We start from the raw sequence: 27,121 nt of genomic DNA, 5'->3' as shown, positions 1-27,121 counted from the left end.
TAGAACACATCCTGCCCGCTCTCTTTCACCTCCAAGATTCTAATATAGTCCTGTTCGTACTTAGAATGCTTTCTTTATTCTTTTGCTTCCCTTTACCCTCCCTCCCCCTCCCCTTTTTCCTGCCTGGTTTTTACTTGTCCCTGAGACTTAAGTTTGATGTCTCCTCTCTCAGAAACTTCCCATGATCTCCCAATCTCAATTAAGTTACCCCTCTTAAGTGCTGCTGTAGCTTTATAATACGTGTAATTACATTCTCCTCCTTCCTCCACTAGGTTATAAATCCCTTTTGAGTGAGAGACTTTCTTATATATTGAATTTACAGTGTCTGCAACAGTGCCTGACATGTAATATTAGATGCTTGACAACAATTTATTGAATTAATGATTTTTGTGAAGTACTACACTTAAGTGATACAGTGACAGCTTAAAAAAAAGACCAAAAGTAAATTCAGATAAAAGAATGATTTCCATTCATGTTTTTGAAATATTTCAAACAAATTAAAGATACTTATTATCTTATTGTACCTCTAGGTTAGCATTCATTCCCCAATAGGATGAGTCTCCCGCCCTTCTACCTTTTCTCACACTCATGTTTTGGCCACTTGCCTGTACATATGCCTTTTCCGTCCCATATGTTTATACATGTGCACCCACTTGTGCCTCAAGGATAAGGTACATGAGGTAGTTTGTTTAAAATTTGATATTTTATTGGACTTTAGAAATTTTATTCTTTGGAGGTAGTATCTCTGATCATACATAGAACTGATTCAATTAAAGAATTTCAGGAAAAAGTGAGTTATGTGACTTGATTATTATTCGGTAAGCTTGCAAGTGAGCTTTGTAGTTGTTGATTTTGTCTTTTAAATCCAATTCACATTATTAAAGTTCTATGTGTTTATTCTCCAAATAAAGTTTAAGGACATTATACTTAGAACCAATGTTGAGTTTTTAAATTTATATTCGCAGTGTGACATTTTTGCCATTAAAACTTAAACTAATTTCTGAACTCTCAAATCTGTCTTTATAACTGACAGTACTTATATATATTTTAAACTCCTTTAGAAGATGTCAAAGCAGTATGTATTAGATACTGAACAAAATAACACATGGATATATTTTGTGATCCATCTTCCTCTCTGACTATTCATAACCCATGGTATTCTAAAAACAACAAACGGCTCTCAGCATTCGAGAAACGTTTTATCAGCACATCGAGCTGACTAGAAGGCAGTCCAAAATATCTTTGGATCTCACAAGACAAATTTTTAATATTGGCATCACGAATAGTATTTAGTAGACATTGGTTAACAGCTGGTGCATTTTATGATCATTCCTATTATTTGGCCAAGAACACTTGATTATTTCAAGAGAAATGACCGTCCTAGCGGGAGGTGTTTCTCCCCGTCTCTTTTAATGAGGCTTCCTCTGTAATGGTATTATTGTTGATCTTAGGGCAGTTAAAATAGTTAAAAATAACCTGATTCATCACTATATGATATGTATCATCATTGTATGACTTGTGAAAACTGTTGTATTGAGAATGAAATGCAGACTTTGAAAGAAATTATAATGCAGAGCTTTCCCAGATTTCGATGTTTTTAGTTAAGTTTGTGGTTCAGTGAATTTTTGTTCTTTTCCGTCTTCCCTTATACCAGAACAGTTTACATCATTCTCATAAAACAATTTTTCTCTTGGTATTCTTGTCCATTTGGGTGCCTTTGGCAAACTGGTGTAAATGGCACGTTCTGGATTGCCTTGCCGTCTGCACTAGAGCTGAGAGCTATTACACGAATCCTTAGAAGACCTTCAAGGGCCTTCAAACTGAAATTTGCTTTATTCCATTTAGTTCCTCTGTGTGTTCATTCCATTTGTACCATTTCCTTAATCTCAAGTCTGTTATTTTTACAGTTTTCACGGTTATGAATGCAATGTCTATTGGTAGGGAAAAGTCTGCAAATATAATCTAGTTGACTGTTTGTTGTCTTATTGTACTTCCAAGGACAGGAGTCCTTACATATATTTTGCACACTGTTACCAATATAAAATTCAGAGTTAATAATGTAAACATATTAATATTTATCATTCCCATGGATTGTACCACTGGCAAATTAATGTGTAGCTTAACCAAATTTTCTGAGTACATTTTCAGTATCAGTCTTTTTAAGTTGTATGTTTATTATTTGCTGTGTCTCTATTCCTTAAGAAGGTATAAAAATCATACTTAAAGACCTAGAAAATATCATAGCATTAGGTAACACACTATACTGAGATCTTCCTGAAGGTGAGGATTATATCTATACTTTTTTCATAGTATGAAATTTAGCTCAGAGCCTGGTATAGTAAGAGTTAACTTCCATTAATCTACTATGTGCCAAAAATCTTGTTAAACATTACACCTGGTATCTTATTTTGCCCCACCTCAAACCCTATGTGATATGTTAAATTATCTCCATTTCACAAATGAGAAAACTGAGACTCAGAGAAGTTGAGTAACAAAGTTACACAGCTGTTAAGTGGCATAGGATAGGATTGGACTGGAGGTCTCTCTGATTTCCAAGTCCATGCTCTTTTTATCCGTTTTGTAATAAGTTTCGGTATGTCTGAAACAGGGGATGATAATAGTACATATCTCATAAGTTAATATCTATAAAGTGGTTAGAAGAGACCTGGCAAATAATAAAGACAAAGTAAACACTAGGTATCATTATTATTCATCAGGAAATTTGAGATGACGTGTACTGTCATCCGTAATAATTTTATATGTGAATGTTTGAGTGAAATAACTGAGACAGTATATAAAATATATAGATATATGTAACATCCTGCAGTATTTTAAATTAAAGCATAACAATTATCTAAAAGATGGACTGTGTTTTATATGCGTTTTTATATTTGAGTAGAGGCAGGTATATATATTTGACTTAGTCTGAAAGTCCATTACCTCCTTTTGTCTATAGGTAGGATGTTTTTTAGTGAACATATTTAAAAAAAACCAAAAAACTTTTTTATAGCTTGATTCAAAAAATGTTCCAATTAAATTTAGTAAATCATCTCCTGCCAAACTGAAATTATTACATAGCTTGACTAGATGTTGTGTTTTGGTGTCAGAAAAAAAAAAAAAAAACTGTTGTGGCAGGTTTTTTCATGTTATAATCCTTAACCTTTTAACACCTTTTGGTACAGTGATTTAGAGGATTATTTTTATTTTATCTCATATTTTCTATCACTTTCTTTCAAAGTTTTATCACTTCCCTTTATTACATTGTTTCCTTTTAGTAGTTGTGTTCGTATCTTAAAGCTTTTGCTCATTTGTGCTTCTGTATTTTAAAACATGCCATTCTCTCTTCATAAGCATATGTCTGTTCGTCAGTGTATATAGCAAAAGTCATATTTAACCCAGTTTTGTAACTATACATCGCAGGTAGTTAATATATTTATCAACTCAGTAAAGTTATACTTTGTCTTTTTTCTTGTAGGCTAGAATTTGTCTCTCGCAGATTACTCTTAGTCTCAGAAGATTTTGCAGCTCTTTTGTATGTGAGTAAGGGCTTGGGTTTCGTGTATTATTTCTTCAGCGCCTTGGTTGGTATTTGTGAGGTGACTTTCTGGACCTGTTGGCTAATTTATGGAAACTATTTTGCATTTAAATCTGTTGTTTCATAACTAAGATACTAGTTTACTTTTTTTAAAAATGTTTTGTGCAAATTTTGAAGTTTGAGTAAGATAATTTCAAACTATTTTTCTAAAGTGTATCACCAATTTCATGCTCATTTTATTCATCTACTTTTTTCTTTGCTGGGGAAATAAAAGTTAAAGATTCTGCCAAATTAAATACTGGTTGTGCTTTTTGTTTGCGATAGCTCTGTCTCACCTATTGACTATATTTCACTATTATCTTAGCCCGAAATAGAAAGGTGTTAAACTAAAAAGAATGCTGTAATTTGGGAGAGTAAAAGTTCAAAAGAACAAAAGCTTTTTTACTTTAGCTTGCTTGGTACGTCTTATTTTTTTTCTATAAAATTCTAGTTTTGCAACCATTTGAGAAACAACAGAGTATTCTGTGAGCTCACTTGGTAAGAGGGAACTTGTCAGAACTGTGAAGATGGTTACTTCATTTTGAATTTTTGTACCTTTTTTTTTTTTTTGGCTTCATTTTTCTAAATTGGTAAAGTAATAGTCCATGTGAAAAATGAGTAGTTTACTCTAGCTTTTTAGGACTAACTCCTACTTAGATTTTCTTCATTACTAGCAACTCTGTTTTTATTGCCTTGTTTTGTTTTTAAACCTGGCATTGTTTCTATATCACATGTATTGTCACTTTTAGCGTGAATGTTTTGAGGATTGGCTTTCTTTTAATAAAAAAAAAGGTAAACGTTTTCGAGTATTTTTATATGGGCTAAATATTGTATAATGATTTGAAGTTGTTAAAAATCTCCTCTATTGTCCATAAGTCAATTTTTCTCTCTGTTCAAAAAATTTTGCTGCTTATTATGTGCTATTTCATTTCTATAAAATCAGAATTATTTCAGCGATGTGTATGTTGTTATACTTTGAATCGTGAATTATAAATTAATATTAAACCATGTCAACAGAGCAGTTCTTATTAGTGATAAATGCTCTCTTTTGTCGTGATTATTTGTTTTAATATTTGGCACTTCCTACTTGATAGATCAATCTCAGAATATTTCCCAATATGTATTTTTCTCAAGGATTTAAAAAAAACTATGAATTTATTATAAAGTTAAAATTCTAGTAAAATTTTCTTTTATAGAGATACAGTATATACCGACGTTATTTCTGAGAGGTCATACAATTAATGTGGGTATTTTCCTAAATGTTGATCTTTTTGTTTTCTTTTATTATTTGTTTTTCCTAATTCACATGTTCCTCCTGAAAATTGTACATAACTAAGAAAACAGAATTATCCAGTATACAAAATACCATATAAATAAGCAATTCAGTAACTCTTTTCTTTGGAGCACAGGTGTAATACTCAAATTGTAACTTAATTCAGATGATGATTATTATTATTTTCCCTTATTGCTTGTGCGTCTTAGTATTTTGCAATATTTCGAAGCTTTCTTTGAAATTTTCCAACCTAAGCTGTGGTTAAATAGCATCATTTCTGCATTTAGCAAGAATGTAGTTTCCCCCTTTCAAACACGTGCAGAAATTTGTCCACTTAACACATTTCTGCCTTTTGTGTGGTTTGCTGCTTTTCATAGGAAAAGTGCTTTTCTGACATATTGCTCTGTTACAGTAGAAAATATTTTTCCTTTTAGACTGCTTTTTCACAATGTATTGTATGGTAAGTTTATTCCTTCCATAATATAATTTATCACTTTTATTTTTTAATTTAGGATTTTCTGCCGTTTCTTGGCAAAAATGGCAACCAGTGACACTGTTCTGAAGAGACTGGAACAGAAGGGGGCAGAGGCAGATCAAATCATTGAGTATCTCAAGCAGCAAGTTGCTCTTCTTAAGGAGAAAGCAAGTAAGAAAATTTAAAACTTTCTAAGGAGATAAATTGGAACCTATATATCGAAAGAGTAAAAACAGATCTGTTTAAGACTTCTAAAGGAACGTTATAAAGTTTAAAATAAATCGGTATGGAATTAGACTTTAGAAATGAAGAAAATTAGATGAAATTAAAAATGAAGTTGAATATATCTTCTAAATCTGTATAGAGGAGGATGTACATATTTTCATATGATTCTGTAATAAGGCATTTTCTGAGATGATTTTTACATGGAAATATTTCTCTAAGTTTTACCTAGAAATTGCTCTTTTATATACAAAAATACCAAGGCTGAATTTCTACTGTTAAGACTTAAGCTGGTTTTGATTTTTGTCTATTTAATTTCTTAATACTCAGTTTTCTCAATTCCCAGTGTTAATGCTGGAATGAATATTCCAAGCTCTTTGTTATCACTAATAGAAATAAATGCTTTTCTTTCCTACTTAAAGACTGCAAATGGCTTTCAAAAATTCTACATTTACTCTCCAAATACTTTTCCCTTTATAAATTTTTTTTTAATTTTTATTGTGCTGTAAGTGAAAGTTTACAAATCAAGTTAGTCTCTCATACAAAAATTTGTATACACCCTGCTGTATACTCCTAGTTGCCTTCCCCCTAATGAGACAGCACACTCCTTTTCTCCAGTCTCTGTTTTCATGTCCGTTCAGCCAGCTTCTGACCCCCTCTGCCCTCTCATCTTCCCTCCAGACTGGAGCAGCCCACATAGTCTCATGTGTCTATTTGATCCAGGAAGCTCACTCCTCACCAGTATCATTTTCTATCCCATAGTGCAGTCCAATTCCTGTCTGAACAGTTGGCTTTGGGAATGGTTCCTGTCTTGGACTAACAGACCATCTAGGGACCATGACCTCTGGGGTCCTTCTAATCTCAGTCAGACATTAAGTGTGCTCTTTTTAAGGGAATTTGAGGTCTGCATTCCACTGCTCCTCTGCTCCCTCAGGGGTTCTCTGTTGTGTTCTCTGTCAGGGCAGTCATCGGTTGTAGCCAGGTACCATCTGGTTCTTTTGGTCTCAGGCTGGTGTAGTCCCTGGTTTATGTGGCCCTTTCTGTCTCTTGGGCTCATAATTACCTTGTGTCTTTGGTGTTCTTCATTCTCCTTTGCTCCAGGTGGGTTGAGACCAATTGATGAATCTTAGATGGCTGCTTCATAGCGTTTGAGACCCCAGAAGCCACTCTCCAAAATGGGATGAAGAATGTTTTCTTAATAGATTTTATTATGCACATTGACTTAGATGTCCCCTGAAACCATGGTCCTAAAACCCCTGCCCCTGCTACTCTGGCCTTCAAAGTGTTCGATTTATCTAGGAAGCTTCTTTGCTTTTGGTTTCGCCCAGTTATTCTGACCTCTCCTGTATTGTGTATTGTCTTTCCCTTCTCCTAAAATAGTTCTTACTGTCTAATTAGTGAGTACTCCTCTACTTCTCCACTTTTGTAACCATCAAAGAATGATTTCTTCTCTGTTTAAACTATTTCTTGAGCTCTTATAACAGTGGTCTCATACAATATTTGTCCTTTTTCAACTAATTTCACTCAGCATAATGTCTTCCTGATTCCTTCATGTTATGAAATGTTTCACAGGTTCATCATTTTTCTTTATCGATGCATAGTATTCCGTTTTGTGAATGTACCATAATTTATTTATCCATTCATCTGTTGATGGGCACCTTGGTTGCTTCCATCTTTTTCCTGTTGTAAACTGCTGGAGTAAACATGGGTGTGCATATATCTGTTCGCGTAAGGGCTCTTATTTCTCTAGTATATATTCCAAGGAGTGGAATGGCGGGATCATATGGTAGTTCTACTTCTAGCTTTTTAGGGAAGCACCAAATCAATTTCCAAAGTGGTTGTAGCATTTTACATTGCCACCAGCAGTGGCAGTGTAGAAGTGTTCCAGTCTCTTCACAACCTCTCCAACATTTTTTATTTTGTATTTTTTGGATTAATGCCAGCCGTGTTGAAGTGAGATGGAATCTCACTGTAGTTTTGATTTGCATTTGGTGACATAGTGGTTGAGGGCTATGGCTGCCAACCAAAACATTGGCAGTTTGAATCCACCAGGTACTCCTTGGAAACTCTACGGGGCAGTTCTATTCTGTCCTGTAGGGTCGCTATGAGTCAGAATCTACTCGACGGCAATGGGTTTAGGTTTTTTTTTGGTTTAATGGCTAATAATCATGAGCATTTCCTCATGTATCTGTTAGCTACCTGAATGTCTTATAAATTTTTTGTTTTAAAATACCGTTGTAATTATTTAGTTTTTACATTGTTTCCAAGACTTTTTTCTTCTTATTTTTATTAAAATTCTTAATATTTTTCTTTATCTTAATATTAATAACATTAGAGAGTCATGAGAATCTACCTCAAATATCTTCATTTTGTGAAAAGTCTAGCTCAAATAAGTTGTCGTTAACGATAATGAGAATTAATGTTAGAAAAATATATTTATAATGAAAAGCAGCATTTGGTAAACAATTTTTGAAGAATCTGTGCCTACTAACGTCACCTAATTAACATTCAAGATATTTATGTCTAGGTCTTTGACTGAAGACCTTTGTGATTTTGAACAAGTCATTTAATTTTTTTTAATGTACGTGTGGTTTATCATTAGTAAGATGAAGAGATTAGAGATAATCAGTGTTTCTGTGTGGTACAATGTATGTTATAAACTAAATTCTCTTATGGGTGGTCATTTTCTACTAACTTTAGTAACATTTCAATTATGCTTATTAAATAAAAAGAACTTTTTTGTGCTGCTCCATGTTTATTCTTCACCTTTATCATTATTCCTTGGCATTCTATCATAGTGCTTTTCGTCCCATTGTCCTCATTTTATAATAACTATTTTGTAAAGTACTTTTTAGTATCCTGTAAAGAAAATATTTCTTAAATAAAATAACCTACCGATGCATATAATTTCAAGAGAGTTACTATGTGGTATTAACTGTGTATGTAATAAAAGAAGAAATAAAATAAAGTAATTCATAAGTTAAAAACAATATAAATTAGAAAATTATAAATGAATAATATTATTAATAAAAATATGTATTTCAATAAATACTTAGGCAGGACAGTACTGTCAGACATAAGGAGAGAGTCATATGCTACCTCAATCATATATGCATAGAGTCACCAAGAAAGTGACTGGTATGATGCCAGCTGATAAGGTGTGTATTCAATCTGCATATCTGTAGGCAACTTAGATACCAGAAACATCTTTTAATGACATATTTGATTTACTCAGAATGATGAATGATTGTTTATATAAAGCTCTAAGGAATACAAAGTATGATCTTCCCTCGATTTTAACATGGTACGTGATTTTTAGCAAATTCATAGTATAATAAAAAATGCTTAAAAATATTTTGTGTTTATATGTTAAAAAATATTTAAGATCTAGACTCAAATAATTATTAACAGGATTTTCACCTATACGGATGTACAATGCATCACTGGAAAGTTCTGCAGGATGCAGGAGAGTTCTTCATTATACAGGAACGTCCAGCCCATTGCAGTGTATCTGGTATTCCTGGCCTGTGCCCAGTAAAATACCTGTGGTGATTCTCATTCTTTGTAGCAACCGAAAACACCCCCACAGGCCTTTGGTCCTCAGGGCCTCCAGGACGATATATAGTGGCTTCCACAGGGCTAAATCTGGGTTGGAGTTGCCTTAGGATATTTTTTATTTTGTGCCACATAGAGATACATCATGGTATAACATTTTGAAAGCTGCATTGTTGTGAGGATACTTACGTAAATTTTGTGAATTAAAAATTCCTACTTCACGGGACTTCTGCGAAGATGGCAACGTGAATATTTCTAAGACCTTGACCCTTCCACACAAGCACCAAGAAAAACAACTAGAAGTCTATAATCTCAATTCTATAAGAAATATGAAAGGTGTCAGGGTATTGCAACAACTAACCACTAGCTGGAACAAGAAAAAGATGACTTGTAACTAGTAGGAAAATTTTTATTTTCTAATGTTTTTGCCCCACCCCCACCCAACACAGTGGCCTTGGCTGCTGCTGCAGCAGCTGCATAGTTCACACTCTCAGTGACGGAACTGATCTCTGTCTTTGGATTGATCTGTGGGTCTTTTCTGATCTGTTTGGGAGGTCCTTGAAGGACTGAAGCCTTAGTCAAGCCTGAATAGGAGCTTACACAGGGTAAGGACAGAGCAGCAACCAAAGACATCCTGAGTTTCTTGTAAAAATTAGTGCTGCAAAAATTAGTGCTTTGAAAGCACTGTGTTTAGAGGGAAATTTAAAAAGCCATATGCATACTCAGAGCTAACACATTCTAATATTCTAGTGCGCTGGATTCAACAAAAAATCATAAGGCATACAAAGAAACTGGAAATGATGGCCCATTAAAAAGAAAAGACAAAGGGAGAGAAATTGTCTCTATGGAAGCCCAGATAGTGAAATGAACAAAAACAAACAAACCAAACCCAGTGCCATCGAGTCGATTCTGACTCATAGTGAAAAGAAGACCTTAAAACATGCTCAAAGTATTAAACATGCTCATGGAACTAAGAAAGCACAGACAAAGAAATAAAGGAAATCAGGAAAATGATATCTGAACAAAGCAAGAATAATAGTAAAGCAATACCAAAAAAAAAAAAAACCAAACCCAGTGCGGTCAAGTCGATTCCAACTCATAGCGACCCTATAGGACATAGTAGAACTGCCCCATCGGGTTTCCAAGGAGCGCCTGGCGGGTTCAAACTGCCAACCCTTTGATTAATAGCCGTAGCACTTAACCACTACACCACGAGGATAGTATAAAAGGTACCAAATAGAATTACTGTTGCTGAAAAATATAATAACTGAAATAAAAATTCAATGAAAGTTGACTGTTCTCTACAGCAATCGTTGGAGACTTCAATATACCACCTTCAATAATGAAGAGATATTTAGAAAGAAGATCCATAAGGAGATTTTGAACAACTCTTAACGAGGTCTCACGTACGTAAAACATTCCACCCAACAGTAGCACAATATACGTTCTTTTACAGTGCAAATGGATCATTCTTCAGTAAAGACTGTATTTTAGGTCGCAAAAAAATTCTCAGTAAATTTAAAAAGATTCAAGTCATACAAAGTGTCTTCTCCTACCATAATAGAATGAAACTTAAAGTTAATGACAAGGGTAACTGGAAGATACACAAGTATGTGTAAACACCCAATGGGGCAAGGAAGAAATCAAGAGAGAAATAAAAATATTTCGAGGCAAATGAAAATGAAAGCACAGAATACCAAAATCTAAGGGATGCAATGAAAATAGTACTCAGAAATTTTTTGCTGTAGATACCTATATACCGGGAGCCCTGGTGGCACAGTGGCTAAACACTCAGCTGCTAAGAAAGGTTTGTACTTCAAACCTACCAGTCACTCTGCAGGAGAAAGATGTGGCAGTCTGCTTCCATAAAGGTTTACAGCCTTGCAAACCGTCTGAGGCTGTTCTACTCTGTTCTGTGGGGTTGCTATGAGTTAGAATTGAATTGACAAATGAGTTTAGATACCTACATTAAAAAAGAAGAAAGAAATCGGTAACTTTACAACTTGAAGAACTAGAAAAAACAGCAAACTCAGCCCAAAACTAGAAGAAGGAAGAAAATACCAAAACTCAGAGCAGAAATAAATGAATTAGAGAATAGAACAGTAGAATCAAGGGAACCAGAAACTGGTTCTTTGAAGATATCAATAACATTGGCAAACCTTTAGCTAGATTGACAAAAAGAGATGTAAATATCTAAAATAAGAAAGGAAAGTAGGAATATTACAATCGAATGTACAGAAATGAAAAGGACCATAAAAGAATACTATGGATGTAATTGTACACAAACAAATTAGATCTTGTTGATGTAATAGACAAATTCTTAGAAACACCTGAATTGACTCAAGAGATAGAAAGTATCAGTAGGCCCTTAACAAGAGATTGAATCAATAATCAAAAACTTCCCTACAAAAAAAATTTTGGATCAGATGGCTGTACTAGGGAATTTTATCAAACATTTAAGGAATAAGTGACAGCAAACCAAAACCCTGTTGCTGTCCAGTTGATTCCAACTAACAGTGACTGTATAGGACAGAGCAGAACTGCTCTATAGGGATTCCAAGGAGTGGCTGGTGGATTCGAACTGCCATACTTTTGGTTAGCAGCTGAATGCTTAATCACTGGGCAAATCCTCCTTAAACTTTTCCAAGAAAGTACAACAGGGGGAGCACTTCTATGAGGCCAGCATTACCCTGATAACAAAGCCAAAGATACCTTAAGAAAAGAAAATGACAGACTACTATCTTTTATAAAAGTGAATCTAAAAATCCTCAACAAAATCCTAGCAAACCGAATCCAACAGCATATTAATAGTATTGTACACCAATGACCAAGTGGGATTTATCCCAGGAATGCAAGTTCAACATCAGGAAATCAGTTAATGTAATATGCCACATTAATAGAATAAAGGAAAAGAGCTATGTGATTATCTCCATCAAAGTAGAAAAGACATTTAACAAAATAATTTCTTTCATTATAAGAAAACAAACAACAGACAACGACTAGAAAGGAAATTCCTCAATATGATAAAAGACATTTATGAAAAATCCACAGCTAATGTCATGCTCAATGGAGAAAAGCAGAGCGCTTTCCCCTTAAGATCAGGAACAAAGCTAGGATGCCCACTTTCATCATTGCTATTCAATACTGAACTAGAACTTCTAGCCAGAGCAATTAGCCAAGAAAAATAAAATGTATCCAAGTAGGAAAGGAAGAAGTGAAAGTATATTTGTAAATAGTGTGATTGTGTAAATAGAAAATTCCAAAGGTTCCACAAGAAAGCTACTAAAAAACTAGAGCTAATTAATTCAGCTAAGTAGCAGGGTACAAGGTCAACATGCTAAAAATTGGTTGGGTTTCCATACACCAGGAATAAGCAATTTGAAAAGGGAATGAAGAAAACAGTTCCATTTATACTGGCATCTAAAAGAATAAAATATTTAGGAGTAAATTTAACCAGGGAGGTAAAAGAAATGTACACTGGAAATTACAAAACTTTACTGAAAGAAATTAAATAAGACCTAAATAAATAGAAGGGCATCCTGTGTTCATGGACGTAAGACTTAACATTAAGATGTCAGTGCTACCCTACCCAAAGTTATCTATTGATTTAACTCAATCCTTATCAAAATTGCAACAGCCTTCTTTACAGCAATGGAAAATCCAGTCACCAAATTTATATGAAATTGTAAGGGACCCCTAAGAGCCAAAGCAATCTTGAAAAAGAACAGCAATGTAGGAGGACTCACATTTCATAATTTCAAAAAATACTGTAAAGCTACAATAATCAAAACCAATACTGGTATAAGAATAGATATTAAAAACCAGTAGATTTGAGAATCCAGAAATAAACCCATACATCTCTAGTCAATTGATCTCGACAAGGTTGCTAAGTCCATCCAATGGGTAGTCTCTTCAATAAATGGTGCTGGATCTCCACATGTAAAGAAAAATGAAGTTGGACTCCTATGTCATGCCATATATGAAAATTAACTCAAAATGGATTAGTAACCTAAATGTGAGAACCACAACCATAAAATCTTGGTACAAAGCATAGGTGTAATGCTTTGGGATGACCCATTAGAAACGACACCAAAAGTACACGCAGCAAAAGACCAAGTAGATAAGTTAATCATCATCAGAATTAAAAACTCTTGCGCGCCAACGGACCTTACCAACTTTAAGTGAAAAGACAACCTATAGAATGGGAGAAAATATATGGGAACCATATTTCTGACAAGGGTTTAATATCCAGAGTATACAAAGAACTCTTAGAACTCAACAACAAAAAGGCAAAAAATTAAAAGCTAGGTAAAGGACTTGAATAGAAATTTCACCAAAAAAGATATACAAGTAACCAATAAGCGCATGAGAAGGTGCTCAATGTCATTAGTCATTAAAACCAAAAAAAAAAACCATTATTGTCTACTCAATTCTGACTCATAGCAACCCTGTAGAACAGAGTAGAGCCACCCCATAGGGTTTCCAAGGAGTGGCTAGTGAATTCAAACTGCCAACTTTTGGTTAGCAGCTGAGCTCTTAACCACCGTGTCACCAGGGCTCTCATTAGTCATTAGGAAAATGCAAATCAAATCTGCAGTGAGATACCTAGCACTTTACACCCACTAGGATGGCTGTTACCAGAAAAATAGAAAATAAGTGTTGGCAAGCATGTTGAGAAATTAGAACCGTCATCCATTGCTGATGAGATTGTAAAATGGTGCAGTTGATGTGGAAGATAGTTTGGTGGTTTCTGAAAGAGTTAAACATAGAATTATCATATGACCCAGCAATTCCACTTCTAAGTATGTACTCAATAGACTTGAAAGCAGATAATCAAACAGATACTTGTAATCCAGTATTCTCTGTAATACTATTCACAGTTCCTTAAAGTTGGAAACCACCCAGGGATCCATCAACAAATGAATTGATAAACAAAACGTGTTATATACATGCAATGGAATATTATTCAGCCATAAAGAGAAATGAAGCTCTGAAACATTCTACAGCATAGATGAACTGTGAAAACATTGTTGAGTGAAATAAATCAGAAACAAAAATTATTGTATGATCCTACTTATATAGAATATCTAGAATAGTCATATGCATAGAGACAGACGTTTATTACTGGTTACCAGGGATATGAGGGGAAATGGGAAGTTATCACCGAAAAAGTACTGAATGTCTGTTACCAAAAAAAACAAACTCATTGCTATAGAGTTGATTCCAGCTCATAGTGACCCTATAGGACAGAGTAGAAGTGCCCCATAAGGTTTCCAAAGAGCAGCTGGTGGATTTGGACTGCCTACCTTTTGATAAGCAGCCAAACTCTTAACCACTGGGCCGCCAGGTTTCTGAATGTGTTAAGGGGCATGTAAAAGGTTTTGGAATGGAAAGCGATCATTGCATAACATAACCAAAACCAAACCCATTGCCATCGAGTCGATTCTGACTCATAGTGTCCCTATATAGTGAATGTAATTAATATCACTGAATTGCACCTATAAAAGTGGTCAAAAAGAAAATGTTTTGTTATACATATTCTACCACAATAAAAAAGAAAACTGTTCTACAGATGTTCAAAATCCCACCTAGGGAGCAATACCAACCTCACTTTGAATCATTGTTACTCTGATATATTTTTGTAAATCCAGTTGTTCACCCTTAGCACACATTCTATCTAGAGCAAGTATTTGAAGTTATTTCACTCATTGAATCTGTTACTAACTCAACATTTGAGACATTAGGAATGAGAGATTATCCCACTTCTTCTAAAAAGAAATGACTGACCAAAAAAAAAAAAAATGAGAATACTTCTTTGCTATTTGATGTCATTAGGTCTCAAACTTTTTTTTTTTTTTGGTAATTTAACATAATTATTCTTTTTTATAGTTTATTTCACTTTCGTGCCAGGTTCTTAAGGTATTTACCATTGCCTTTTATTATAGCTACAATAATGAAAAGGTGCCAGTTTAATTTTAGTAAGCATCTTTATAGAAGTTCAGAGCCCTGGTGATGCAGTAATTAAGAGCGTAACTGCTAATGAAAAGATCAGTAGTTCGAATCTACCAGCCACTCCTTGGAAACCCTATGGGGCGGTTCTCCTCTGTCCTGTAGGTTCGCTATAAGTCAGAATCAGCTCAGCGGCCACGGGTCTTTTTGGTTTTATTGAAGTTCAGAAAATGATGCATGAAACAAAACCTCTTCTGATGTATTATCATTTCACTGATACTCTCCTTTGCTTTTTCTTTCTTTTTTAAACATTATGCTGTTATAAAAAAAATTAAAGGAACTGGCTAAACATTTGATTACTAGTGTTTCCCTGCTGGCTGTGTTCTTTTCAAGCAGTATTCATAAGAAACTAAAAAACGCAACTATATTTAACTGGATTTGTTGGCCCTAGTTTTACAGACCACTTTGAGAGAGGAGAAGAAACTTCGAGTTGAAAATGCTAAACTGAAGAAAGAAATTGAAGAACTGAAACAAGAGCTAATCCAGGCTGAAATTCTAAATGGAGGTGATTAAAAATTATTCATTGTTAGGATTTTAATAATTGTATCACTTATCGAAAGTTTATTAAGTTAGGTATTATACCTAGTTTCTTATTTTTTCCTCAGAGTAATCCTGCTGTGGGTTCCTCCTCCTTGACAAAAGAGAGACTTAGAAAAGGCCAGTAACATTTCCTGAGGTCACACAAAATGGGGTCATGCTGGAGTTCAAAAACCTATGCTTTTTAATATTTGTGCTGTACTTGAGCTTAATTATCATTGTTCTTTTGAAAGGTTAACCACAGTAATATTAACATTTACTAAAGCTTACTGTATTCCAGGTACTGTGCCAGTTGCTTTCTATGTATTTATTTTATCCTCAGCAACATACGTCTATTAATATCCTTGTTTTATGACTGAGGAAACTAAAACTTAGAGATATAATTTACCCAAAGTCATAGAAGTTTTAAGTTATCCAAGTAAGCAGATAATTATCATTTCAGCTAATTTATTGATAATAGTTCTGTAACAGTATCAAAGTACTACATGGAAAGATGTTTGATTGTGATGTAGAAAATCCTTCCTAGGTAGGCTAAGGAGGCCAAAGTATAGGACAAGCCTCTCTTACTACTTCCTTTGACCATCATTCTGTTGTTGAATTATTTTGAATGTCATAGTATGAACTCTATTCTTAGTTAGCCAAATAAAAATAAAAGAAGTACCAATATTAGAATATTATTTGATAGTAGAAAAATTGGAGTCTAGTTGATGCTTTCTGAGACTAGGAGATTTAGAATACAGATATAGAATTAAACAAACAGTTAAAATACAGTATAAAACTCTTTGCACCTCTCCTAATTCTAAAAGGTTGTCTCTGTAAATATTAAACTTTTAAACTCTAATTTTATTCATTAGATGCCAAAACAAATCAATAGTTTGAATTAAAATGTCCAATTCTGTCTAATGGTGAACCATAAAATAGAGGTAGATAGAATTTCACATTATTATAAGAAGCAAATTAGAACTTTGAGAATGCCTGGCCTCCAGGGAACTTAAAGAAGACTTCACAAAAATGTTCCAAATATTGGCCACAATCTAAGCAGCATCAAAATCCCTCATGAGGGATGTGTTTTTCCATGTTCGCTAGGCTATGAGAATGTTTTTTATATTTTAAGACATCGTTGAAGGAACGTCCATTGCTTCTTTAAAAAGTTATTTTTTGAAATAGGATAACGGACAAGTAATGCTCTCTCTTCTTTAATTCTAATATACAAAAATAAAAAACTAAACGCATTGCCTTTAAGTCAGTTCCAACTCACAGCAACAGTATATGTTACAGAACTGCTCCATAGGGTTTTCTTAGCTGTAATCTTTACAGAAGCCTCTCGCCAGGCCTTCTGTGGCATGGCTGGGTGGGTTTTAACCACCAACCTTTAGATTACTAGTCAAGCGCAAACCATTTGCAACGTCCAGGGATCTAATTCTGATAAAGAAATTACTAATACAAAAACCTACCACCTGTCTCTCAGTCTGTTGCTCTGTAGTGGCTTGCATGTTGCTATGATGCTGGAAGAAAGCTATGCCACCAGTATATCAAATACCAGTAGGGCTACCCATGGTGGATAGGTTCCAGCAGAGCGTCCAAACTAAGACAGACTAGGAAGAAAGGCCCAGCAATTTACTTCTGAAAATTAGCCAATGAAAACTTTATGGATCACAACAGAACATTGTTCGACTAGCTCATTTTGGGTGTATCATTGGGAGGTATCAGTTGCTGTACGAAGACATCATGTTTGGTGAGGTGGAGGGACAGTGAGGATGAGGGGTTGTCACAGTGATGGACAGGCACAGTGATGGACACAAACATGCCAGCTATCATGAGACTGATGCAGGACGGGACGGCATTTTGTTCTGTTGTATATAATGTATATAAGGTTGCCATAAATTGAAATCATCTCGACCTAATCTACCTAATATAAAAATGCCTTCACAGTTGATTATTCGATATAAAAGAAAACCTGATAGAAAAACATCCTATGTTGCAAAACCATGAGAGTGTAGTTTCCGGATAGGGTGAAAATACTTATCTCCCCACTCACTGTTTGATGGACCAACTTCTTAACCTTTGTATAGCTTGGATTTATCATCTGTAAAATGGGGGCATGAATAGAACCTACCCCTTAGAATAATGATGAGGATTAGATGAATTAATTCATTATGAAGCATTATTGTTAATCTGAAATTTCTCAGTTTAAATCGACTTGACTGCAACTAATGACAACGATATCAGGGATTAGTGATTAAATGGGAATCATGCATTCGTTGTTACCTCAGTAATGGTCAAAATACATGTAATATCATGGCAGCCTTTCTGCAGTGTCAGATAATAGAGACTTGATATATGCAGTGAGTTTTTCTTTTCAAAAGGGTTCATATGTCTGATTTACTTGTCTGTACTTTTATTTGTTGGTTTAATATAAATGATATTTTATTTTTCAGTAAAACAAATACCAGTCCCATCTGGTACTCAGCTGCAGGCTAATTCTACATGTTCTGAAAATATGATACAGTCTGCACCAATAACAAGCATGTCTTCTGGTGCCAAAGAACAGATAAACAGAGGAGGAGGAGAAGAAAAGGCAAAAGAGAAAACTGAGAAGAAAGGTATTTTAACTTTTAAGTGTAGTTGACTCTTGTCTGGGTTTGTCAGATAGTGTCAACATTTTGGATTATAATTAAGGTATCAAAAAGAAAGCTCAAACTTTTATGAGTACTTTATCCCCCAAATATATTGAGAGTCCTCCACTTTTGAGCTAGTTGTATTCCTAAAGCTTTTTATTTGGAACTTCATGGCATACATTTCATTATTATGAATGATGGTCTTTTGGCTAGGCTTGTCCACTAAAGACCACTTAACCCACATACAAACTATGTAGTTGAATACCTACTTTACGTCAGGCACTATACTAAGGGCTTTTTGTATTTAATCTTCATACATACCTTCTTTGAGGGTAGATGTTTGTCCCTATTTTACCAATAAGGAACCTGAGTCTTAATGAGTTGTAGAAACTTGTCCAAGATAGCTCCTTAGTAAGTAGTAGAGCCAGGGTTCAAATCTAGGTCAGACTTAAACTCTAGAACTCTTGTAATTAAATACTATAAAAAAAAAAAAAAATACCAAACCCAGTACGTTCAAGTTCATTCTGACTCATAGCGACCCTATAGGACAGAGTAGAACTGCCCCATAGAGTTTCCAGGGAGAGCCTGGCAGATTCGAACTACCAACCCTTTCGTTAGCAGCCGTAGTACTAAACCACTATGGTACCAGGGAACACTATAGGACCTTTTAATCACTGTAGTTACACTTTATGGGGGAAGTTTTAAGTTGGATTAGCAGGAGCACATCTATCGTAGTGATGTCAGGAACGGCTCCTTCAGATTTCCTACTAGCTGGATTGTGGACCCAGAATTTTCTTGAGTGGCTTATGGGAAAGAGTCCTCAGCAGGATAAAACGGAAAGGTGTTATAGCTGAATGTAGAAACGGAGGGCGGTGGTGAGGACACTAAGAATCATCCTGATTGTTCTCATCTAATCTTTTATCCAGTAGCCTCAGGGATTGACAGTGCTAGGGAGTTAAGATAAGGCAAGAGTCTGAGGCTGGAAGAGAAGGAGAACAAGAGATTTTTTTAATCTTTTTTAATATCACCAGGACAAAGCAGTTTCTGAATGATCATTCTTAGGGTATTTGTAGGTAGAATGGATGACCTATACCTCATGATTCTAACATCGAGTTACACAAATTTTATTGAGTTTTGCTAATCTAACTATACCCAAAAAAAAAAAAAAAAAACCCATCACCATCAAGTCAATTGTGACTCATAACGACCATATAGGACAGAGTAGAACTGCCCCATAGGGTTTCCAAGGAGCAGCTGATGGATTCAAACTGCTGACTTTTTGGTTGGCAGCTGTAGCTCGCCATAGCTCTTAACCACGGCAGCATCAGGGCTGCAATGTGACTGTACGTCACAGCTTTTCCCTGAGCATATGGAACTGGAGTACCCTCTGCCTATGTACTGCTTAAATCTGCCACAGACTGTATACATTAGGAGATAACTTCCTTTCAAGTCCGTCTCAGTGCTTACGCTCTGGAAAACAATCCAATTTTTGACAAAAATACTACATTGTTCTCAGAGGCCTCTAGTTGGGATTTTTCATATAATCTACAGTTTAGTTAATTTCTGTATTTATATCCTAATAAGACAAACCAAACAAAATATTACATTAATGTGTAAAGAATTACCTGGTTATGAAAAGAAATATTAGCAAATGCACTTGAGGTCCATAATCTTTGTCTTACAGATATTCTTGAATCATATAGGTTTGTTGACAAATCGTTAATAAGTTTCAGTGGTAAACAGGAAATCTTAACTCTCAATGCATGCTGAATTTGAACTTTCATTCGTTAAATGTTTTATTGTTCTCTAGGTGCTGGATAAGGTGTCTGGGTGCCACAAACAGTTAGCTCTCTGCTAAAAACCAAAGAGTGGGCAGTTCAGTTTCACCCACTGGCACTGTAGAAGAAAGACTGACAGTCTATTTCCATAAGATTGTTGTTGTTAAGTGCCATTGAGTCTATTTTCAATGCATAGCAACCCCATGTGACAGAGTAGAACTGCTCCATAAGGTTTCCTAGACTGCAGTCTTTATGGAAGCAAATCTCCAGGTCTTTCTTCCACGGAGCTGCTTTGTGGGTTCGAACCACCAGCCTTTCTGTTAGCAGCCGAGCACTTAACCACTGCATCACCAGGGCTCCTTTCCGTAAGATTACAGCCATTGAAGTCACAGTGAAGCACAGTTCTACTCTGAAACGAGGTTGTCATGAGTCGGAATCGTCTTGATGGCAACAGGTTTTTTTTTTTTGGTTAATTTGTTTTATGTGCTAGGTCCTGAGGATTCAACTCCCATATACAAATTTTAAATAAGACGTAAATCATAATGACTAAAAAAAGAGTATGGTAAATAGGTTGTATCCCTATATCTCACAGTTTGTGTGTGTTCAGAAATTTGATGCAGCTCTAGTTAAATGCCCTGGGCTCAAGGTCTCTCACAAGGCTGAAGTCCAAGTGTTAGCCGGGATAGCAGTCATCTCAAAGCATCACTGGGGAGAATTCTTCATCTAAGCTGGCTTCCGTGGCTGTTGGCCAGCCATTTGCTGGCAGTTGACTAGAGACACTAGTTTTTTTGTCACATAGGCCTCTCCATAGAGCTACTGATAACATGGTAGCTTGCTTCCCCCTGAAAGAGGGCTCCAAAAGAGAAAGCAAAATGAGAATAATGGAGATAGAAGTCAGAATCTTTTTGTAACCTAATCTTGGAAGTGACATCCCATCACTTGGCCTTATCCTTTTGAAGAGATTCGCTAGGTACAGCCCACACACACTCGAGGAGAGAGGGCTATGGCTACCAGGAGGTGGTGACTGTTGAGGACCATGTTTAATGCCACAAATATTATTTAAAAATTGTATAATTGGGATCAATTTTAAATGAACTGTTTTATTTTATGACATTATAGGTAATTTTTTCAGTTTAAATGTGAAGGAACTGGAGGTAGAAATGAATATCAAAATACGAGTTTTTAAGATTTGTTAAAGTCCTTACTTGGATGTTACAGGAAACAGCATAATTCTCCATATTACAATAGAGAAGTCATTTTTGGGTTTTCATAGGTAGGACAGTTGTAGAATTTCATAGTAAGAGATTAAGTGGAGAAAGTTTAATATTTTACAAGTTCTTAGATGGCCTATAATGGGGCTGAATTAAGCTACAGGGCTAATTGAAAAAGTTGTGCTTGCTTTTTTTTTTTTAATTGATGTTTTAACTGGAAGTATAGTTAGTTATCACAATTTCTAAATGAAAAGCAAATATATTTAAATAGAGGAAACCTTGGTTGGTCCTTCTGCCTAAAATGTCAACTCTTTTACCCTACTGAGTCAGTATTCACACATTTTTTTTAGGACCTAGCTTCTGTGTTCCAATATCATAGTGCTCCTAATTTTATTCTAGTCATCATATCTTTGTATTTTGGTTTAATATGGCGATTTATGTGGTAAATTCTGGTCTTAAACCAAGAGGGTCCAAACTGAAGTTTGGCGATTTATGTGGTAAATTCTGGTCTTAAACCAAGAGGGTCCAAACTGAAGTAGGTATAATTTTAAAATCCACCACCTTTGTCATGTCTCCTGCATAAATTGCTTCAGACTGAAGAAACTTAGGAATCTCTGACTCAAGCCCATCTCCCAATATTTTAAACTTCAGAAATCATTATCCAATGTTCAGCAAAATACTACATCATTTTCAGAGGCTTCCAGCTGGAAATTTTCATATAATCTTCTTTCAGCAAACATTTGAATTATATTTATGCCAGATCTTGTGTTAGGCATTGAGGAACAATTTGAAACCAATTCTTTCCTTAGAAAAGCTGAAAAGAAAAAATAGACAGGCATGTCACTAACTCTAATACAAAGCTGTGATGTCTAGAATAAAATTAGGAGCAACATGATATTGGAACATAGAAGCTAGATCCTAGAAAATGTATGAATGCTGACCTGGTAGACAGGATAAGAGTGTGGGCATTCTAGGGACCAACATAAGTAAAAACATAGAAAATAGAGGTTAGGTGCAAGGATCCATACATAGTTTGGTATGAATGAACTTTGCTGTATATTTGGGAGGTGGTGTCCAAGAAGGCAAGGGTAGAAACTTAACCTAGGACCAGATTGTGAAGACAGGAAAAGGACATTCTAGACAAAGCAGAATGTCTGAACTAAGCACAGGGGTGTTAAGGTTTCAGGAACCCATAAGAGCTGAAATTTAGAAAAGAGTATCACCGTCTACTTAGGCAACCACACTAGAAATCTTACAGTCATTCTTAACCTGCTTTCCTCCCTCAATGTTCACATCTACTTGGCCACAGTATCCTATAATTCCTATCATGAGAACATATCTAGAGCCCAGCGCTGCTCTGCCATTTCATGAGGTGCTGTCTTAGTTCAAGTTCTCATGATCTTTCATCTGAATTAATGTTACAGCCTCATCTTTCCAATTTATCCTTTAACTTGCTAAAGCCACTTTTTTTAATCGTAAATTGGTCTCGCTTTTTACCTTAGCCATGAATCTGTTTCCCACTTCTTACTAACTGCATTTCCTCATATATGCCTCAAAAGTGGTTTTATAATTCTTTTTGCATACCTGTCATAAGACTTAAACACATTTAAAATTTGGGGGAAAATATAAAATGGTTGAGGCATTTGTGATCTAACCTAAGCCAATTTGGCAGCTAGCACTTGTCAGTTCCTTCTGGTATAAATATCAGTAAGCTCTGTCAGTTAGAAGTAGGTGGAGGCTGCACATCCTCTCCCACACAGCTTCACACTAAGTTTTATGGTTACAATGAAAGCAAATCAGACTAAATTCTCCCACTTTATAAATATTTATTAAGTAGACACAGTCACACAGCCTGTTCTTGTAAATTTGGTGAAGCTCGTATTTTCTGTTCTGAAAGGAGAAAGCACTTTCATTCTGACTACTAGGATTAGTCAGCCTTCAAGTCAGATGAGGCAACAAGGTCCTCCTTCAAGTGTGTGTTTTGGGGGCAGGGGGGGGAAGCACACAAGACCAAGATGGATCTCTAGGTCTAGAACAGCTCTCAAATGGAATTTTTTGTTATGATACTGATGTTTTCTATCTGCGTTATCTAATACTGTTAGCCCATAGCCTCTGTGGCTGTTGAGCATTTGAAACGTGGCTAGTGTCACTAAAGAATGAACTTTTGACTTAGTTTTAATCATTTTAATTTAAATAGCCACATGTAATTAAAACCAAAAACCCACTGCCATCGACTGTGACTCATAGTGACCCTATAGGACAGAGTGGAATTGCCCCATAGAGTTTCCAAGAAGTGCCTGGCAGATTCGAACTGCTGACCCTTTGGCTAGCAGCCGTAACACTTAACCATTACACTTAACCATTACGTGTAATTAGTGGTTGCCTAATTGGACAGCTCAGGTGTGGAGGACTGTTTCATAGGTGTTTGGCGGCTAGGATTGCCATATGCTAAAATTCTGTTTATGCGTGGACCGTGGCGTTCATACTGTCTTTCTATACCACCACATATCTTGAGCATCATTCATTTTGCCAGTAAAGCATTATTTCTAAAATTCCTTATGGCAATTAACAAAGCTCTTTATGTAGATTTTAACATTTGTGTTTACCTCTGGAATATAGATTCTTGATTACCTAAAACAAACCAAACCCATTGCCATCGAGTCCATTCTGACTCAGAACAACCCTGTAGGACAGAGTAGAATGCCCTATAGGGTTTCCAAGGAGTAGGTGGTAGATTTGAACGGCTGACCTTTTATTTAGCATCCAGTCTCTTAACCACTACACCTCTGGGGCTCCAGATTCTTGATTAAGGTGTTTCAAATGCCTAAGGAATAGATTAAAGTTGAGGTACAGATATATTGTTTGTACTGTAATAGTTTAAAGTAAATGTATAGTTTGTTACTCAAAGATTACTCCTATTAAGTTTTTACTGTGTTTTCTTATAGTAATCTTATGTATAGTTTATATATAAGAAATTATATATATGTGTGTGTATGTATACATATTTCTGTGTCATTTGAATTTTTGCACATGAAAAGAATTTTGCTAATTTGTTAGATAGAAAATGGCATCTTTTTTTTTATTTACTACTGAGATTAAACCTTGTCCCATATTTTAAACTAACTGTACCTACTGTTTTGTAAACAACATTTCTATAAATTGTGAATGTCTGTTACACAGACTCCTCCTTTCCTGCTTCATGCAAAATTATTCTCTGTGCTTCTATATTTCTTTGTGTATGTAATGGTTACCAAATATTCATTATATACATGTCTATCTTCCTTAAAAGGGAGTTTGACTGCCTTGACAGCGTGGGCCACTCATCCTTTTTATTTTCAATGCCTTCGCACTCAGTGGGAGTCCTGGTAGTGCAGTGGTTGAGAACTTGGCTGCTAACCAAAAGTTCAAATCCACCAGCTACTCTTTGGAAACTCAGTGGGGCAGTTCTACTCCATCCTTTAAGGCTGCTAAGAGTTAGAATCGACTCAATGCCAATGTGTAGCACTCAGTACATATTTGTTCAAATATTAAACAAAGATACAGATGAGAAGGAATGTTTCCAAGCTACAGTAGCTTATCTCTGCCCTACAGATTGGTAAATTGGTTTAAAAAATTTTGGTAAAAAATGTTTTTGTTTTGAGTCTAAGTTCTTTTCTTCCAGAGAAGTCAAATGTAAACTTAGGACTGTGAACCCTCTTTGCTTTCTGCTCTGTGACAGGAGGCATTTTGACTGAGTGGCTAAAGTAATCATGTTAATAAGAGTTACAGAACACAAGGAGAAACCTGTAGGTCAACGTCTACTGCAGCACTTTTCATGGTAGCCAAAATGTGGAAACATTTGAAGTGTCCATCAGCAGATAAATGGATGAACAAAGTGTGGTGTGTGCATACAATGGAATATTACTTATCCATAAAGAGAAATGAAGTCCTGATTCCACAACAGTGATGATCCTTAAAAGCATTATGCTGAACGAAATAAGCCGCAGAAGGACAAATACTGTGTGATCACATTTATATGAAATAAGCAAACATATAGAAACCAAAAAATATTAGTGATTACCAGGGTGTGGGGAGGGAGAGGAAAAGGGGAGGTCTTTGCTTAGGGAGCATTATGTTTATGTGAATGGTGGTAGAATAATTTGGTGAAAGATAACAGTAGTGGTTGCACTACTTGAAGAATATAATCAGTGTCATTGAATTGTAAATGTGAAAGTTGTTGTACTGGTAAATGTTTTGATGTGTATATTTTCACCACAATTAAAAAAAGTTACATTGTCAGCATATAAATAAAAATAGGATTATTAAAAATAAAGTAAAATATTCTCCCCTCAAATAGTTGCTGTGGACAGACCTACGGTCCTACAAATGAATTGCTTCAGGGAAATACTAAGAAATAGATAAATTTACTGTGTACATATTTGTGTATATAACTGATAAGGGAAACATTTAATCAGTAGAATTGTACTTCACTGTAGTTCATTCCTTCAGTTGCCTAGTGATAATGGTGTTCTTTCTAAATCAAGGATTCTTCACCCTCTGAAGAATCACAGTAAAAGATTTTAAAGGATGTTTCAGACAAATGTTTTCTATAAAGGGCCATATTGTAGATATGTTAGAGTTTACTAGCCATCAGTTCTCTGTTACAACTACTCAACTCTGCCATAGTGTGAAAGCAGTCATAGACAGTATGTAAACAAAGAGCATGGTTGAGTGTTAGAATAAAACTTTAATTACAAAAGCTGACAATAGGCTGCATTTGGCCCATGAGTCATAATTTGTCAGCCTGTGTTCTGTGTCTTTAGCTAGAGGTATAGACAGTTATTCAACAGAGAAATAGTTAAAATAGGGCTCAAGATGTTATGACTTGAATAATACTTTCTTTGTTACTATTATTTAAGTGAAGGTTGGAGGTAAACTTTTTTTTTTAGCTCGTAAATATGGATACCATCGTTTTTTTGTAGTGTGGTTGTTAGTTGCCCTTCAGTTGATTCCGATTCATGGTGACCCTGTGTGTGCGGAGTAGAACTGCTTCGTAGGGTTTTCAAGGCAGTGACATTTTGGAAGCAGATTACCAGGCCTATCTTTTGAAGTGCTTCTGTGTGGTTTGAACTGCCAGCCTTTCACTTAGCAGTCCAGCACATAACCATTTGCTCAACCCATACTGTTGCTTTATTATGTTTACCTATACATAAATATTTTTTAGGAGAGAAGAAAGAGAAAAAACAACAGCAGTCAGTAGCAGGAAGTGCTGACTCTAAGCCAATAGACGTTTCCCGTCTAGATCTTCGAATTGGTTGTATCATGACTGCCAAAAAACATCCTGATGCAGATTCTTTGTATGTAGAAGAAGTAGATGTTGGAGAAACAGCCCCAAGAACAGTTGTCAGTGGCCTGGTGAATCATGTTCCTCTAGAACAGGTAATGTGTACACCTACAAAAAGGTGAACTTGCAAAAGTGTATGATATATATTTACAACAACAACAAAAAGGATTAGCTGTTGAGGCTGCTTATGTATAACCAAAAACCTCATGGGATTTGGTTCCTTAGTTTGGAGGTTTAGGGTCATGATTTCTTGGAACATCCCAGTTAATTGGCCTAGTAACTTGTTTAGTGCTTCTCTTCTTACTTTCTAGTTTGTTTTGTAGTGCCTGGGGTCTTAGAAATTTGCAAGCAGCCATCCAAGGCATGACAATTGGTCTCTATTTGCCTGGAGCAACAGGGGAAGGAGAGCCAGGAATGGGAGGAAGATGTGGAATTTGTGGCTAATTGCCTCCTTTGCCATGAGATGAGAACTGGATAGTGCCCAGCTACCATTACTGAAAAAAATTTTTTTTTTTAATATCAAAAGGTTTATTTGAGCCATTAATC

At 35.5% G+C, this 27,121-nt stretch overlaps 1 protein-coding gene across 4 annotated transcripts in view; it reads left to right on the top strand.

The window, feature by feature from the left end:
- The window catches only part of AIMP1 (aminoacyl tRNA synthetase complex interacting multifunctional protein 1), a 47,976-nt gene that overhangs the window by 3,978 nt on the left and 16,877 nt on the right, over nt 1-27,121 (top strand). For 3 of the 4 annotated variants that reach the window (XM_023548556.2, XM_010590488.3, XM_010590489.3), the window contains exons 2-6: nt 3,476-3,536; nt 5,360-5,493; nt 15,500-15,613; nt 18,084-18,248; nt 26,456-26,670. In XM_023548556.2, coding sequence (XP_023404324.2) covers nt 3,535-3,536; nt 5,360-5,493; nt 15,500-15,613; nt 18,084-18,248; nt 26,456-26,670 — 630 coding nt within the window. In that variant the 5' untranslated portion in view covers nt 3,476-3,534. The remainder of the gene's footprint in view (nt 1-3,475; nt 3,537-5,359; nt 5,494-15,499; nt 15,614-18,083; nt 18,249-26,455; nt 26,671-27,121) is intronic. The other variant, XM_023548557.2, reaches the window with a different exon arrangement.

The sequence above is a fragment of the Loxodonta africana genome, chromosome 5, assembly GCF_030014295.1.
Source record: "Loxodonta africana isolate mLoxAfr1 chromosome 5, mLoxAfr1.hap2, whole genome shotgun sequence".
Lineage (NCBI taxonomy): Eukaryota > Metazoa > Chordata > Mammalia > Proboscidea > Elephantidae > Loxodonta > Loxodonta africana.
The sequence above is the reverse complement of the archived record's forward strand: the minus strand, read 5'-3'. Positions and strand labels throughout refer to the sequence as shown.